General features: G+C 41.4%; 3 protein-coding genes across 3 annotated transcripts in view; 2 read left to right on the forward strand and 1 right to left on the reverse strand.

The window, feature by feature from the left end:
- fancm (FA complementation group M) overlaps positions 1 to 14368 on the reverse strand; it is a 39067-nt gene extending 24699 nt beyond the window's left edge. The window contains exons 1-4 of the mRNA XM_070842696.1: positions 13668 to 14368; positions 13412 to 13584; positions 12665 to 12742; positions 12376 to 12534 (exon numbers count right to left, since the gene is read on the reverse strand). Coding sequence (XP_070698797.1) covers positions 12376 to 12534; positions 12665 to 12742; positions 13412 to 13584; positions 13668 to 14358 — 1101 coding nt within the window. The 5' untranslated portion in view covers positions 14359 to 14368. The remainder of the gene's footprint in view (positions 1 to 12375; positions 12535 to 12664; positions 12743 to 13411; positions 13585 to 13667) is intronic.
- Positions 276 to 10641, forward strand: soul3 (heme-binding protein soul3). Its single transcript, XM_070842241.1, has 5 exons — positions 276 to 845; positions 6329 to 6423; positions 7844 to 7985; positions 8085 to 8268; positions 8443 to 10641. The coding sequence occupies exons 1-5, from the start codon at positions 608 to 610 to the stop codon at positions 8612 to 8614; spliced, it is 831 nt and encodes a 276-aa protein (XP_070698342.1). The 5' UTR covers positions 276 to 607; the 3' UTR covers positions 8615 to 10641.
- Positions 14369 to 14685: 317 nt separating the features above from the next.
- On the forward strand, positions 14686 to 17060 carry iqcc (IQ motif containing C). Its single transcript, XM_070842922.1, has 5 exons — positions 14686 to 14743; positions 14965 to 15108; positions 15189 to 15540; positions 16267 to 16388; positions 16948 to 17060. The coding sequence occupies exons 1-5, from the start codon at positions 14702 to 14704 to the stop codon at positions 16981 to 16983; spliced, it is 696 nt and encodes a 231-aa protein (XP_070699023.1). The 5' UTR covers positions 14686 to 14701; the 3' UTR covers positions 16984 to 17060.
- The last annotated feature ends 4 nt before the right edge of the window (positions 17061 to 17064 follow it).

Consider the following 17064-nt stretch of genomic DNA (forward strand, 5'->3'; position numbering starts at 1 on the left):
GGAAGCTGCTGCTAAGATGCTGTTCAACAGGACGCGCCCCGCTAGTGTGGCCATCTTGGCCCCCCGTGGGATGAATGCAGGAAGAAGCGCCCGTACCCGGGAGGAGGAGACGAGGAAGAGGACGAAGAGGAGGAGGAGGAGAGGAAAAGGAAGAGGAGAAGAGGGAGAGGAAGAGGGGGGGTGGGGGCGGAGGAGGAGGAGTTGTGGGAGCGTCACGTGGTCCGGCTTCATCTCCCGTAGCGTCGCCTTCACCCCCGGCTACAAAGAGAGAAACGTCGCGCTGCTCCGCGGTCGGCTGGGGCGACTCTTTCCTTGGACAGCGGCAAAAAAGTGCGCCCAGGGAGGAAATGTGACTCATTTAAGTCAGATATAATAACGTGAATATGATTAGGGCCAAAAGTGTCGAGGAAAGCGTCCTAGCTCCGGGTTTGTAGACCACAAAGTACCGTTAACGGTGTCCTAATCTGCAGGAGCAACTCAGCGAGGTCCGAAGGGGGAAAAGACGAAGCGTAAATTCAGCAGCTACTTAGTGGTTTTAGCTTTTATTTAATTTTTTACCAGCACTTGGAGGTATTCGTGTATTAGTGGAGCAGTCTAAGGAGCAGAAATGGACCGAGGTGGCTGCCAAATGAATGGCGGTGGCGGCGGCGACCGCGGCAGAGCTGATACACACGGGATGATCACACTGGAGGACCTGGAGTCCTTCACGGAGGAAGAGCTGTCAGACTCCGGCAATGGCAGCCTGGAGGAGCCGGGAGAAACCATGGAGGAGGACGAAGACCCCGACCGGCTGCTGCATTACTGGCAGGACGTGGCGAGGGGACACCAAGTGGAAGTCTCTCAAGGTAAAGTAAAAGAAAACAGACTAACTAATAATCCCCTCCGTGTTTATCCAACTTTCCTCTGTGGAGGCTAACCTGCATGAACACTGGGAGTTTGCCGACAAGTAAAAACAACTCTACTTGTTGTACTTTGGCTCAACTTTGTCAGTGCATACCAGCATGTACACTGACCTACTATAGGCTCCAGTGAGGCACATACAGAAACCAGTTCCTGCCAGGACAGCGCGTTCCCTTCAGGAAAAAAAACTGCACAGTTATTAAGCAAGTTGATGCATTAAATGCAATGCCACACTCAGGAGCACACACTTAATAACACACTTAATAAGTTAAACTCCTAGCATGGGGAAAAGCTGTAATTTAAAGGTCCAAACTGGTAATCAACATTAACAACATTGTACAGACTGGTTTCCTCAAGTGTAGTCACCTCAAGAGGAGGAATACTAAATTAATCTGCATTATTTTAGTAGCTTTAAGTCTGTAACATCACTTTGCAGACTGCTAGTGCAGTTTTTCTATCAGTAATTCCATATTTATGGCACAAGAAAAATGTGTCCTGTGAGTTTCTTTGGCCCACTTTTATTGTTGTCAATTGGATGCAAATTTGCAGATCCTCTTAGTGGAAATAGTTGGGAAAGTCCTTCGTCACGCGTAACTCTGTTGCACAGAAAGCAAGAGATCACATGTGCAGTGAGGTGTCCCAAATACGCATTAAAGATCCAGTCCACTAAAATAATGGATATAAAAAGCTACAACATACAGGTACTGCTGCAGGAGTTTGGTCCGATAATAAAGCAGTATGATTAATAGTATAGTAACACTATAGTTTGTGGTGTTAGCAGGTAACGAGCTCAACAGAAAATAAATGGTAAAAAAGGACATTCATATGGCTTTTTGTGATGTATTCTAAGTGCCTGTTTGTCAAACAAAAATAAAAAGAGTGATTTAAGATCTTGTGAGACCACTTTGCTGCCATTTTTCTCAGGGATGCTGCCTCTCACTAACTGAATGGTTTTGATAGTTCTCTCGTATTTACTGGAATATGGATTCTCTGTAATCCACCATTGACCTCAGAGTTTATTGAATGATTTGATTATTTCAATCTCAAGATAAAAGAAGCAAAAAAATAAAAATAAAAAGCACATCATAACAGTAAACTCACTGTTAGTCACCGCAACCAGTGAAGGACCGCTTTGTTTTTGTTTTGGAGGGAAATTCAAATGATATGGAGATAAAATAAATACTGGCCACTCACACTTTTAGACCCATGTTTATAAACCAGATGGAGTTTTTTTACCTTTTGCATTGACACTTAGCTGTAATTAGTAGTATTATACTACTCAGTGCAATAACACCATTGGTCTAAAGACTGATCTAAAATTTGCAAGGCAAAGCGGACTGAAAGGTCGCTTCTCTGTTATCACCCTCCCATGATGACAGGCTCTGTTTACAATCATTGGTGGAATCAATCATTTGTTTACTTGTGCTGCCTTCAGCCTTTGATGCAAATTTACAGGCAGGGTGGGGTTTGAGTCTTTTGTTGTTCTTAATTTAGTGCATTTTTAATTTCAAGTCAAAAGTTGCCATGTGAACATAAGAACCTTCCCATTTTGATACTGCAGTGTGTGAAATTACAAAAAAACAAAACAAAGGAGGGTGGAGTAGTCTTTTCTTCTTTTGCTTTATCTTCTCATTGAAGTGGATGAGAAGACAAAGATATTGATACCATGATATGTATCCAGTGGTTTGTACTATCCCACGTCGAGGTTGGACCCATGAGTTCACATGTGCATGTGCATGATCTATTTACAAGCTGTCTGGAATGCAGTCAGGGTGTTCATGGTTGATTTGCTGTGCAACCCCAGACCAATCCAGAGTCTGACCTGTCCCAGCAGTGTAAACACGTATGGTCTGAATCTGAATTCTCTGCCATCTAAATTGTCATTGCCACTGTTTCTATGTATGTGAGTTGACAGCATGGCTTTTGAAAGAATTCATTTGACAACTACGACGGCTTTATTTTTGTAAAGGGAGGAAAAAATAACAGGTTTCAGTCTCTGATATTTCATCAACTCTCAATTTCGTTGACTTGTAGCTTTAGGTTCATGGTAGCTTTTACGATAGAGGTCCAGACGTGCTCAGCTGGAGCCAACAACAACAACAGTTGATTTGAACCCTCCCAAGTTGATGCTAATCAAGATCTTGGATAGACAGACAATAGACAATAGACCCACTGAAATTAGCTAAATGTTAACATTTAATGTTAAACAACATTTAACAATGAAATGTGATTTCCAAAAGCATTAAAGTGAATATAAAACTCCTCTTTATTAGTTCAACATGTAACATTTGTTAGCCACGGGTTCCCAGCCTTTCTGGCTTGCGCTCCTTAAAATGAAGGCTGCCTGTGACCTATCATCAACAAATTTAGCATGCCTGGAAGTCATAAGCTGTCTGACCAAACTGATTTTGTTCTGCTAAAATTGTTGAAAATAGTTGTTAGGTGTTTGAAAGTCTTAGCTTTTTACAGGAAAACTACTTCAGATAAAATACACCTTGCTTTGTGAAGAAGACATTTTTTCATTCTCTTCTGTAACTGTTTAGGGGTTCTGGCCCAAGTTGCAAACCACCAGGTTAGGTTATTTCTTCTCGAACTGCCCACTGAGAATCCGGTAACACAGACTGGCACTTCCTCCCCCCTCTGCCCTCAGACCACAGTGCTAATTGATAATAATCACTTGCTGGGGCTTTCTGACTCAGGGGGGGATTAGCTACCTTGTATGTACTGGTACTGAGGCTGTGACTGCTAAGTCCAGGCCGCAGTAAACACCTTTGCTTTAATTGGGATGGAGTCTGGTGGACGGGTTGCGGTGGGAACTCTGCTCTGCAAGAAGTTGGAACTATTTCATTAGCGAGCATTAGCTGACATTAGTACATATTCTACATTAATTCCCCTGTGGCTACCAACTAACTGTTTTTATAGCCCAGCAGTGTAATAAAATGCCACAGAGAGATGCCACCTATGTTGTGAATGTTATCCATGGCAACAAATGTCATTGTGGCCTCCAGGAAAAAGTGAGTGACTGTGAACCAAGATCTAGGGGACCCTTTTATACTATTTTATATATTTGACTCAGTAGTACAACCTGTTTGTATTGTATGAAAGCCCTTTACAAACTTTGAGTTTCATGCCTCATTTTAATGAGGTTAGAGGAGTAGATACTATCAACTGATGACCTTGCACAAAGAGCCTGTAGCTTGTAAACAAGAGGGAATGGTATGTTTTATCTTTCCCTCCCCTTCCCTCCTTTTATAAATACTGACAATAATAAGTGCCTCAGCACACCCAAGAAGTAAACAGCAGTTTTTTCTGTAAAATAACCCACAACCTCCTTAATTGCATGGGGATTTTTCTGCACAACCAGTCTTGTGGCAATGCATACTGACATTTTCATTTTGTAAGTAAGATTAATTAAAACATGAATGAGCACGTTTCTGTGATCTGTTCTCATTGATGTAGCGTCCCCTTGTAAGCCAATTCTTAAATTGGCTAGGCTGCACATCATAAAACTTTCCTAGCAGTGGTTGCCAAAGTTCATGAGGTTGTGCAAAACATACACACACCCCACATTGTTCCTGAGGTAAAAATGACTGGGTTCTACTTAATTAAGTCAATGAGTTGACACCTTATGTGTCGTTTCACATAACAACAGGCCTCAGTCTTGACACCTTTAAAACATTTCAGTTCCTATATGGCGCTAGTTTACCAGTTGACTGGTAGGCACACAGGTGAGAGCTGACAGTAGTTGTGCTTGCACAATTTCCTACTTCTGCTCCGCTGACTAACTGTTTTACATACAAGAAATAGAAAACGACACATAGAATGCACAGTCACCACTTACTATAGGGAACTGAACTCTTAACTCTGCTTCTGGGCTTGCCACTGTTTACTGTGCACAGTGTTTTTACTGAAAACATTTTTCAATCGATCTTTCTGCAAAGACCAGGCACTACATCAGTGTATTCTTTTCAAATTATGTGCTAATTCCATATCTACTATTGCTGTACAAGTACATTAAAGTATACGTTTCTGACAGCTGCAATGTTGGTGGTGCTTTAAATACCCATACAAACAATACATTTTGTGTATTATATAGATGCTAATTTAATAATTAGCATATGTATAGCATGCAGGGCACATTGAACACCCTATTTGAATAGGTGTGGTGCCAATGTAGAGTATGAGTGTTTGTCAGGAGAAGGCTGAACCTCATGGGAAGTGTAGTTCAGTGGATTACAAACAGAATAGTGCAAAATTAAGTGGCAGTTTTTCACAAAAAAAATGATGCGGTTTGTGAAACAGGAGCCAGACTGAAAGTTGGATGTGACAACAGTTCTGTGTTGATTACAAGGCTCAGGTACTGCAATAGGTGCATGCTTTGACAGTGTGTTGTGACACTGTTCTGCATCAGCACTGAGCAGCTCTAGAAGCGCTGCCATAGAAACTGATGAGATCGTTTGGGCGCGGGTGCAGTCCGTGCCTGTATGTGTGGATAACCATGCAGTGGTTTATGCTGTGGTGTGTTTTCTTCCCCTCCCTGTCTGTCTTATTGACGACACACCCATGAACAGGCAGCTGATATTTTACTGCCAAACACACCTGGTCTGTTGTTATCTATGTTGAGTGATTTACAATGTAACCATGACGTCTGCTCCTACTGCTGAGATGTTCACACTCTCTCACCACTTTGTTCATTGTCAAATGATTGATCACCTAAATACCACAGATCGCTCTGACCCAGATATCCTTCATGGAATTGATTGACAAAATGTGACTGAAATGGGTTCACCTTGAGCGCCTCATATTTAACAGTTCAATAATGGAGCCCAATGTCATTATTTAATCTGACAAAATGGGCATCTTCATAAACGAGGGTGTGTTGTGTTGATGCTTTTAATGTTTGACGCAGCAAGAACTTAGTGGTCTAGTTGCTCCTATGGTCCACTTGTAGTTGTATGTTAAAATATGCTCCAGTATTTCAAAAGTATTGGCTAATGCTGTAGTCCATCTGTAATAATACCAGTCTATACCTGGCCTCAGGCAGCTTTAGTCAGTGCTCTCTCCATCAGCTCCAATAAACATTATACTCTGCGACATCCTGGCACCACTCTCTGCCAGTTTGGCTTTTTTTCCTCTTGTACAAACCACAGAGACAGAAGACTGTAAATGCAGACATGATGTGAATGAAAAAAAAGTTGTATGGAATGTACTTTATGTATGCTGTAAGTATGTGAAAATCATATGAGAGGCCACACATAGCTTTAATATATTTCAATCTCCTGAACATGCAGGCTCAAAGACACATGAAACATTTCGTGGAAAACAAGCAAGTGACAGTTCATTTGTTTAATCATGTAAACAATACTGTAACAATACTTTTGGGCCACGGTTTAAACTGACCATATATTGTTTGTTTATCTGTTGACAGATATGGCAGAACCCATTCAACAGCTAACCACCAACAACCAAGGACGCAGTAGCAGAGAACACATCCCTTTCACTTTACTCGCACGCAAAGAGAAGGTATATATCTGACTTTTTGACTACTTTGACCATGACAAATAACCTGCATGTAATATGAACTTTCAACTTATGTAACCCCATCTTTCAATTCATTTTCATGTTCTATATATAAAGCTATCAAATTGGTTAGCAGCGACCTACTTTAAAATAGATAAGCGTGTTTGCACCAGAGACAAGACTAAGAAAATCAGACCATGCATGATTGAGTTACAAACCTTAGTCCACAGGACTGCAAGTCAACTGCTGTATGCAAGATGTTCACATTAATAACAAAATATCCAAACTGGAGTAGCTGATTAAAGAACACTGAGTTCCATGAGTCAACAAGGACACAGAAATAATGCCATGATGAGATCAGATTTTGCCTTTACACGAACACTGGAGTGAGTTTAAATAACCATAATCCAATAAAAAAATGTTATAGTGGGATGTACAAAACACCTCTAAAAACTTCAAATCCTTGGATTGCACATACAACAACAATGACAATAAGGAAACCAGATGAGACATCACATAAAGAACATCAGCGGGATCATTGTCAGCCTTCAGCCACATAAGAACTCTTGTATGGGTCACTTTTTTCTTTTACGACTACATGACCGTGTACAATACAATAAGCCACTTAAACTCCTTAAGGGACCATATAAATAAAGAGGGCTAATTGGTTTAACTTGACTTAATTAGTTTGTTAAAACAGCGGTTAAACAAAGGACAATCATGGCACTCTATTCTTAGAGCAGGCTTCAGCTCCAGAAAGGAGACTTCAAACTGTAGGTCATAGACCTGAACTGCAGTGGCGACTGTGTGCAGATAGACAATATCTGAATAAAACGATCACATAATAGATCAAACGCAGTATTGTCTATTCATCTATATGTAAATATTTCTACAAGGTCTAAGATATGTATTGGAAGCAATGCCGTAACTTTAGGTCATTTAACAGTAAGGAAAAAAGCAACTGAAGATTTACTGACAAAAGTGACTGATGTAGCCAATTAAAAAGGATAAAATTCACAGAGATGCACCAGCAGTAATCACATTACACCATCTCCGCTTTCAAAATGTTTTCTGTCCCAATAAAGCCATGAACACTCTCGCACACATGGAGCTTCAGAATGCATGTCACTCCCTGAGTACACTCACAAGGCCAAAACACTGTATGCTTTGAATGGTTTTAATTAGTAGGAGGACTTTAAAAAAGTAGCAGAGGTTGTGTGGGATGTATATTAATTAATGCATGTATTTATTTATATTACACAATTTGGAAACAACTTTCCAGTCATTAATCAGAACATTTGCTGGCATCCTCAGTGCCATTCTCCAGTTGTAGCAAATGCTACAGAAAGCAGTGTCATATGAAAGCTTAATTAAATTTGACACAGTAGTCAAATTTGTAACACAATCGTGTCTTTTCTTTCAGTGTGGGGAGCTGCTGTATGAGAAACGGCAATACGAAAAGGGCCACTGGGCTTGTATAACAATGCGTGAGGACACTTACGAGCAGAGCATCTGCTATGGTTTCATGAAGATAATGAGATACATATGTGGGCAGAACTCCACAGGTAAGTCCACAAGCAAGGTAGCATTTTTTTTCACGCAATCAGTTCTCAGCCTTGCCTTCATTTTCATTTGCTGATTTGCCATTTCCTTCACATCTCTAGGCAACTACCTGGGCATGACGCTCCCCATCGTCACAGTGGTGCGCACAGATGAGAACCATTCTGTGGTCTCCCATGACGTGATTGTGGGGTATTTTCTCCCCGTTGAGCATCAAGCTCAGCCCCCACAACCTCAAGACAACGATATTGTTATTGAACTCTGGCCTGCCACTACTGTTTACACAAGGTCAGTAGGGAATAAAACAAAAATGACTTGTACCATTTTTTAATGAAGTCAGTTTTTTGTTAACAAAATGATAGCTTTAATCGATGATCACTGCTGCTTGAATTAATGATTGGCCTGTTTTTCCTGCTTGGATTTGTTGCTTCCTACTCATTCATCACTTCCTGCTTCTTCCAGGGGCTTTACTGGTCCCACCAATGAAGTGACCATCATTAATCAGATCAATGCCATGGCGGAGCTGCTAGACTCTCCTGCTGTGTGTGTCAACGACTCATTCATCGTGGCCGGCTTCACCAACCCCGCTCACAGCAACCGTCAGAATGAAATCTGGTTCCTAGAGCGACCCTGAGGGATGAGAGGATTGAGCAACATCCTATCTGTGACCCTTGAGCTTCATATAGACTACCCTAACACTGTCGTAGCTCAGCTACAGCCTCAGGTCCAACATTTAGTCACCACGTCTACATAAAATGATCACCAGCCCAGCACACTCCAGACCAGGTGGGGCCTGAACAAAAATTCAGCCCTTACTATACCCTCAGTGAATTTTCATTCATGTTCATTAAGATAGATTCTCATTTCGCCCATTAGAACTAAACTAAACCACTGACATATTCTCATGGACACACCTCAGATGCTACGGCGAAGCCTTGCATTCATCTCCTGCTCTTACACCAAGAAGGCTAACAAATCTTTCCTAAACACAGTGTCCTCATGTGAAATGTTAGATAAGTTAACGCTCTTAACGCTCTGTGAACACGGTGACCATTAAGTGCTGTCACAAACATGCAACAGCCTGTCTTTCCACTGTGGAGGCAGGTTCCCAGTAGACATGCAGCCTTATCTATACAGTATGCTCCTTGTCTGTTTGTTGCACAGCTATAATGTCCTGTCATGTTTAAAGTGAATGCACAACAGCAAAATAATGGTTTGTCTGTCGTTCTGTAGCTTGCTGAGTTGATTTCATCTTTCATCTGACACTGTTGATCTGCTGTTTATCTCTGAACTACATAATTTACAACAGGTTACAAGTCTATGGTCAATGCATGCAATATTTAACAGATAAGCTACATCCAGTGGCCAGTTATTACAGTTGCTAGGCCACTAACCTCTGTGTGTTTAGTGGCTGAAATGGGGGATCAGACATCTGCAGCATGCAGCTCAACCTGACAGACCACATCCAAACCAGAACTGGTGATTCCAACCATCTATAAGCTTAACACAATATGTGACAATAATGTAGAAAACAAACAGCTATGAGCACAATGTGTTCATAGCTGTTTGTACATGAATGTATATCCACAGGGGATAGGGTAAAAACAAATGTCACACTTTTACGAACCAAAACCCACTGATTTTACTGCTGAATGACAATCATAAAGTTCTTATATATTATATACATCATTTTTTTCCTCAAGAAAATAATGCAAATGAATGCATTCTTAACGTTTCAAGTCCATTCAGGAATATTTACTTATGTACCTCATGCTCTTTCTGCTTGCTACTCTGTGTCAGTGTTGGCGAGTACGCATTCACTCCTTCAACTACTGCTGCTGCTGAGTAGAAACAATGCAACCAAGACAAGACACAGAGAATATCTCTACTGTTTCACTTAAAGAAATAGATGAAAGCTAAATTCTGTTTTAGTTCAAACTATTTTTAATGTTGTATCACCACCAGTCTAAGGAGAGTCTATAACATGTGAGTGAAAGAAGTATGTATGTTTACCTTCAGTAGGTTTTAAAATAAAACTGTGCAATGCAACACAAACAAAGTGGTACACGTCAAACCAGCTACACTCAGAGGTCACGGTAATGTAGAAATGTTTCTGCTTTGGGACTTCACATTTACTACTAGGAGTGAAATAAAACTGGAAGCGAACTAGCCAAATCATTACTGTGAGGATTTCCATCAGGACAGGGGCAACCTAGTCGCACTTAGTCGTGCAGTTATTGGGGCTTTTGAGCTTAAATTGTGACAAAGTTTTATATTTGCTTCACAAAATATGTAAAACAAACAAATGAGCAGTTAAAAAAAGTTAGTAATGGGTCTGTAAGGTTGGTTAAAGTCAAGCAGCCTGGCTGACATACAGACAACCAAATCCAAAGAATTTATTTTACGTTAATTTTTAAGTCGATGTGTCGCCTGATGACAACTGTAGTGTGTAGACACTTACAAAGCCATGATGTATGTGTGTTGGTTTCCCTTTAAGAGCCTGGTTATATGGGATCATAAAGAAAGATGAGAGATAACATTTTTCCTTTCTTTTTGCATATTTTTTTTAGTATTTTGCAAAAGTGTCCTGTACTGTGAAAAGTGCAACAGCAAAAGCTACTGTGGTTTCCTTTGTTCAATAAAAATGTGATGTCTCCTGTCTTTTGAAATGTACAGTGATGCTTTTATTGGTTTAAAATACACATGTTCCACACAGTTTGGGGTATTACTGCATGGAATATCCTCAGTATTATGCAAGGTAAGAGAATTAGCTTGTGTATCAGGCTAGTTATCTGTGTTTGGACCAACCAACCAGTAATGTACACTTACTGCAGAATATCCCTAAAGCATATTCCCTCCACTTATGGGATCAAATGTGGCAAACAAAAGGGGTCACACCCTACTTTGTTCTGAAACGTATAGCATAACCCATTTCACTACAAGAACTGGTGCTCAGTTACGGGAGCATAGTAACATGAGTTCTCACAAGAAGGTCACACACACACACACACACACATACTGTAGTATATCTGAGTGCACCCTATTGCACAACAGAGTACGCTATACACTGTTCTGTACAGATACTTTGCCTCTTATTCATAAATGTCAGCACAGTTGTTAAAATATAGGACGGGAATTCTTTGTAGGCTAATTGCATTTAATTTATCTGGAATGCCACTAAAACTGAAGTCCTAAACTACACCACCAGTTTCCATTACAACACGACACAGGCTGTAAACTTTATGATTGATATCTAAACACTGGCTTGTCCTGGACACGGTGGCCTAGATGTTCACTGACATTACAAGCATCGTCTATAAAACCTGTGTCCATGCTCAGTCGAAATCACAATGCTGCGACAAAAGAAAACAGGAGGCTATTAAAGGGTTTATGTAGACAAATATAGGTCTCGCTCTGATGTCTGGAATACAATGTGACAAAAACTCAAGGAAAAGCACACAACAGAGCTCATAAAACTTCCCTGCATGACTCTGCTCTGACTTGTTCAGCAAGCATTAAATTCTGCCTAAGTGAGTGCAGTGAAGGCAATTTTATACCTGTGTACAGTGTAATCTTTAATTTTTGTACTGTCTGGTCAAATTAAGCAGTGGGAAATAGAGTTTAATAAGTAGCCATTTGATGGGGATAATATGAGGAGAAAGTGAAAAAAAGAAGCAAGAAAGACTCTATTATTACAAATAATCTAAAAAAAAAGAACCAGAGGAGTGGGAAGAAAAGGTGCAAAAGCTACAGCAGGTCTAAACCTTAAAATGCAGGTGTAACATTCCAGCTGTCCAGCCAGTCGAGACAGATGATGTGTGTGCAGCTTCACATTTACAGTACAGTAGACACAGGCAGGGAACCAACCCGAGACAAGGAGAGAGCCCGCAGGGCCCGTTAATAATCCAGAACCATTTAGTCCACCAGCACTGAAATCAAGACCGCTTGGTGTGACAGGATGTTGCTTTCGAGACAAATCAATCCATTTGATATTAACTGACCCAGTACAAACCACATAGCCAGGGGAAAGACATGTGATGCTGAGAAAAACACTACAGCTAAGAAACAAGCCAACAGTGACCACAAGGTGGCAGCAAAGCCCCCCAAAAAACAAAATCAGACATGAGCAATGCAGGGGAGTTTGAATATATTACAAATTTTTTTCCTAGTTTGAATGTGCTTTTCTGCTGGTGTATTTGTGTATTCATTACTGATATTAATCTGACAATCATTAATATAGTAGATAGAAAGAAATCAGTTCTTGGCATTGTTTAGGTGACCCTCACATTCCCTAACCTCTGACCGGTATGTCAGATGTTTATTTCTAAGAAAGAATAAAAGCTTTAAAGAAACGGGGAGGTTTTGTTAAATATAAGCAAAATTGCTTGTGCCTACCTGGAGGTAGCGCGCCTGGTGAGCAGACAGGGCCTCTCCCAGAGGAACCACCACTTTTTCCACACTACGCTGGTGGGAATGGGCCTGGATGTCTGGGCTCTCGTCTGAACGCAGCTCAATGTGGGAGATGAGCAAACTGGAGATCACTGACTGCACCGACTGCAGGGATGGAGTAAGAGAAGAAAGGTGGGACCAGTTAAATGGAGATTTTTTATTTCTAGGTCACATGAGGTCGGAGAGAGAGGAAGGATTTATAGACACAGATAGTGAATATACATATTGCTCTTACCTTTGTATCTCCCCCTGGAGTAGCACTAAGGGCAAGAATGCGGAACTGCAAAGTCTGGCTGCCGAGCTGTCTGATCACCTGAGCAACAGGGAGAGGAGCAAGTTCAGGAGGCTATTAGGGCTTCATTTGAATTGTCCAAATATGTAACACACTAAAGATGTTTGAATGCACCTAAAAAAGACACCCTGTGCTAGAAAATAGAAGTGAACGTTGAGATAAAGTCCTCTCTCTCAGCACATGTAATTCAATATCACGACATATAAATCTTTATATTACAGAAATTCTAATGTAAAATCAATTCAGTAGCTGTTTGTGGATAAAACGAATGAGTTAAATACCTGACAAATCATGATACTCCATTTCACTGACGTAAAAAGCATATAAATTTGCCCCGCTCATTGATTTGCAACTTTGCTCAGTTGTACAATCAAAGATATTATAGGAATAGCTACCTTGGTACACAGTATTTTGTCACATCACCCAAACATGTGAACACCCAGTGATGCAGAAAGCGAAGATGAAAAGGATTTAACAAAAATTGTTTCTGTTTGTATTAACCGCCTCTATTCTCTGAGTGGGAGTCACTTGGTGAAGCCATACGGAGGCTGGAATATCACTATAAAGTCACTTTATTGTATGTTCACATCAGATTTGGACTTGGCAGGCAAAATCTAACCTGGAGATACAGTCAGCAGTGACATATAATTGAATTTAAATGCATTGATCTTGAGTGAGAGGTGTGTGTACCTGACAGTAGGCATGGTTGCCCAGCGCCTTGTGGGCTTCATCGATCACCACACACTTGACCTGCTGGGCCGGGCACGTCTCTCTGGACAGGTCGTTCACCATCACCTGAGGGGTGAGGAAGAAGACTCGCTTGGTCCTCCACACCTCCTGTCTCTGCTTTGCTGCTGTGCTGCCTGCACATAAGGAGATGAACTATTGCAAATTCAGGCTAAAAATGGAAAGTTGAGTGTCCTGGTTTCTGTGTCACGATCGTTACCTGTCAGCTCAGCCATGTGTGCCTGTGGGATCCCCATCACTTTATAGCAGGCCTCGATCTGCTGTGCCACCAGAGGTTTGGTGGGGGCCATGAATACAATCTTCCCTGATGGATACCAGCGGTAGAAGTTGTACATGACCACAGAGGCTATAAAGGTCTTTCCCAGTCCAGTGGGAAGGCACACCAGTGTGTTCTGAAACAGGGCAGCCTCTGATATCCTCAGCTGGTACTCCCTGATGGGATAGTTGGTGGGGTAGATCCATACCTTAGCTGAGGAGCTGTCAAAGCCAGGGAAGTCTGGGTATGTCTGTCCACCTGATGGGATGGGGGAGAGGGCAGTGCTCTCTGCTCCTGCAGGGTTGTCATTTGGAAAAGAGGCTACATTATCAGACTGCAGGCTCTCTTCCGCTTCATAGATGGCGACCAGCATAAGGTCGTCATCGTCGTCGTCATCTTCAAACGCAGGTTTAGGCTCCTCTGATGTGCATGTGGACCCCTGACCCTCTTCAGTCCACAGAGGATTTCGAGGAGGGTGTATTGTAGCTACCTGTGCGGTGTTGCTTGGAGCTGTTCTGCGCCGTCCAGCGGCCTTCCTGCCATCTTTTTTCGGTTGAACAACTTTGTTTTGAGAAAGGGAAGTGCCCCAAGTCTGAAACAAAGTTCTCTGATTTGAACCACTACTCATGTTCATTAGTTGTGGCGAAAAACTCTGAGAAAAAGTGCCATGTGACAAGCAGCAACATTGCGAACTGAACGCTATGTCACTTCCGGTCAGTTTTTACCAAAATACAACACCACACATATAACGGCGGTTGTTCTCCAGAGTTATACAGGTTGTTTTAACACAGTCTGAATCGCAAAATGATCACTGTATCGTACTGACGACTATTGATCAGGTTAAGAGCTAAAACGGTACACGTACGTGGTTATGTTTTTACAAAAGGCTTTTATTTTTTAATGTGACACCGGAACAAAATCAAACGTCCGAGTTCATCTCCCGCTCTCCGACGTAGCGCTGTCATGTTACCATAGCAATGGACAGAGGCAAGTGGGAGAAGATACTCACCTGCTTTCAGGTAATAACGTTAAATAATTTAACTGCTTTCAAGTCATAAATCACCACCAAGAGTTTTTATACTTGCAGTAAGTTGCCCTGAATTGTGTCTTTGCCAAATTGGTCAGTTTTTACTATTTATGAAAGCTAATGCTAATAGTAGCTATCGTTGTTGTTGTTAGCATTGTAGCTAAAGTTAAGCTACTGTTACTGTAGTTGTTGTAACTTTCCTCCCCTCCGTAGGCATCTGCACGTGGGTACTTGGTGAGAAACGAAATCCGTCGTGCACGATCAGACTTTGAAGACTTTGTGAAGGACATTGATGGAGGCTTGGCCCATTTAGAGTGGAGAGAGGGGGTTATCCCCATTCCCCACTTCACTGACACCGTAAGTAACTGTAACCTGTTATGGGTGTGTGATTTGATCAGCTTACTTCTCTCATGCTTCTCTTGCACATGCATTATCAGGACGGTCCGTTTCTACCATCCAGCACCAAGCCTACAGATCCAGGACCAGAAGTCTGTGCCAGTCTCCAGAGCCTATCCTCCTCATCATCATCATCATCATCGGCAGCAGCAGCATTCGCACCAGAGGAGAGAGGAGAGAGGACAGAAGCCGAGAGAGATGATTCACAGCCTACAAAAGGACAGATCTCTCTTTCTAAGGACTGTTTCTCTCGCAGCACTGTTAGAAGTAATGTAGAGGGACAGAGAGGAAGCACTGCAAGGGAGGATGGAAGGGTGATGGAGAGCCCAGGAGACTCCACCACAGTCTGGAGCAGTTTGGACCTGGACGTGAACTATGATCGGTGTCATAAAGGTGAGGACTGTACACCCCAGCTCATAGAAGAAAAACAACTAGCTGACTTTCTAAATCTATCATTATTAATTTCTAACAGAGTTACAAGATTGTATCTGGTTTAAGGCTGTATTATTATTATTTTCAAAATTGCTTCAGCTTGTAAGGTTTCAGAAATAAAGAATACCCATCACAATTTGCAAGAGATTAAGGAAATGCTTTCAAATTGCTTCTTTTGGCCAACCAACAGGCCAAAGAAGATATGCAAAGGCATGAAAACCCAAAAAGCAGAAAATCATCATATTTGAGAATCTGTAAACAGCAAATGTCTTGGTATTTTTCTCTTCATAAATGATTAATCGATTATTAGAATTGTTAATCATCTTCAAATCAATGAATTGTTTCGGTTTGCTTATTTTGATCTGTAAGCATTATAAATGATATCCACCTTAAAAGTAGTTTGTTTGTAATGAAATATTTAGGTCTTGACCTTAAAATAGATTCAATTAATTTTAAAGATTTACATTAAAATTATTTTAGAATGAAAATAGCTTCAAGAAGATTGTCCAAGCAGGAGAAATAACATTGTATACACGTTAAATGATCTCACCTTTTTGGGTGGTGTCTCACTTGTTTAAGAGAAATAACAAAAGAAGGAGCAGGTGAACTTGTCTGGTTATGAACAGATTCGTCTTTTGCAGTTAAAAGACCTTATGAGTCATTTTGAATTTGTTATCCCTCTTTCAGGACCCCGGCAGTACTGCTTGGCCCAGGAGGTGCCCTGTAACCCAGAAGCCCTGCGTCTCCATAGAAACACGCTGACCATGGAGCTGCTCTGGCTCCAGCAGGCCATTGACAGCAGGAAAAAGGTAAGATAGAGGAAGGGAGAGATGTAATGTTTCCCTACATTTATTCAACAGTGGCAGGCTCCTGCTGGAGGAAAATTGCCTCTCCTGCAAGACTAAATTTATTTACTGACCTTAGAAATACGTCAGTACAGTGGGTCCAAGAAATATTATTTCTCTTTGGCAGCCAGCTTATACTTAGAAACACAGACACTGGAGTTATGTGCATGATTCAGCCTCATTTTTCCTCTGATCTGAACTGTGTAAATCTGTAATCTGTAACGCTCAGCTGCCTGCACCCTCTGCACTCGGACTGTGTACCAATTGAATCTCTTAATTTATCGTTAACAAATGAATGAATGTCCTCATCAATCCTGCATCACTGCATCCACAAAGCACTCAGCAGCTCTAGAGGGTGTAAAGGTGCCAAGATGTGGAGTAATGTGCACAAAGAACACTTAATGTAAACTGCAATTGAACTCAGAGAAAAGCAGCAGTTACTCATGCACTCTAGCATTTGATTTTCAAACATATTTGTACACAGGAAAGTAACTGACAGGAGTGTTTTTCTTCTTCTCTGCAGTACTTGTCACTGAAGGACAGGCTGAGCATATCCTGACTGATGATGATGACGATGACGATGATGATGTGAGACTGCGTCAATCATCATGTGTATATTGTGAATGTTATTTGCTAATAA

This window comes from Pempheris klunzingeri, chromosome 13 (assembly GCF_042242105.1).
Source record: "Pempheris klunzingeri isolate RE-2024b chromosome 13, fPemKlu1.hap1, whole genome shotgun sequence".
In the NCBI taxonomy this organism is placed as follows: Eukaryota; Metazoa; Chordata; class Actinopteri; order Acropomatiformes; family Pempheridae; genus Pempheris; species Pempheris klunzingeri.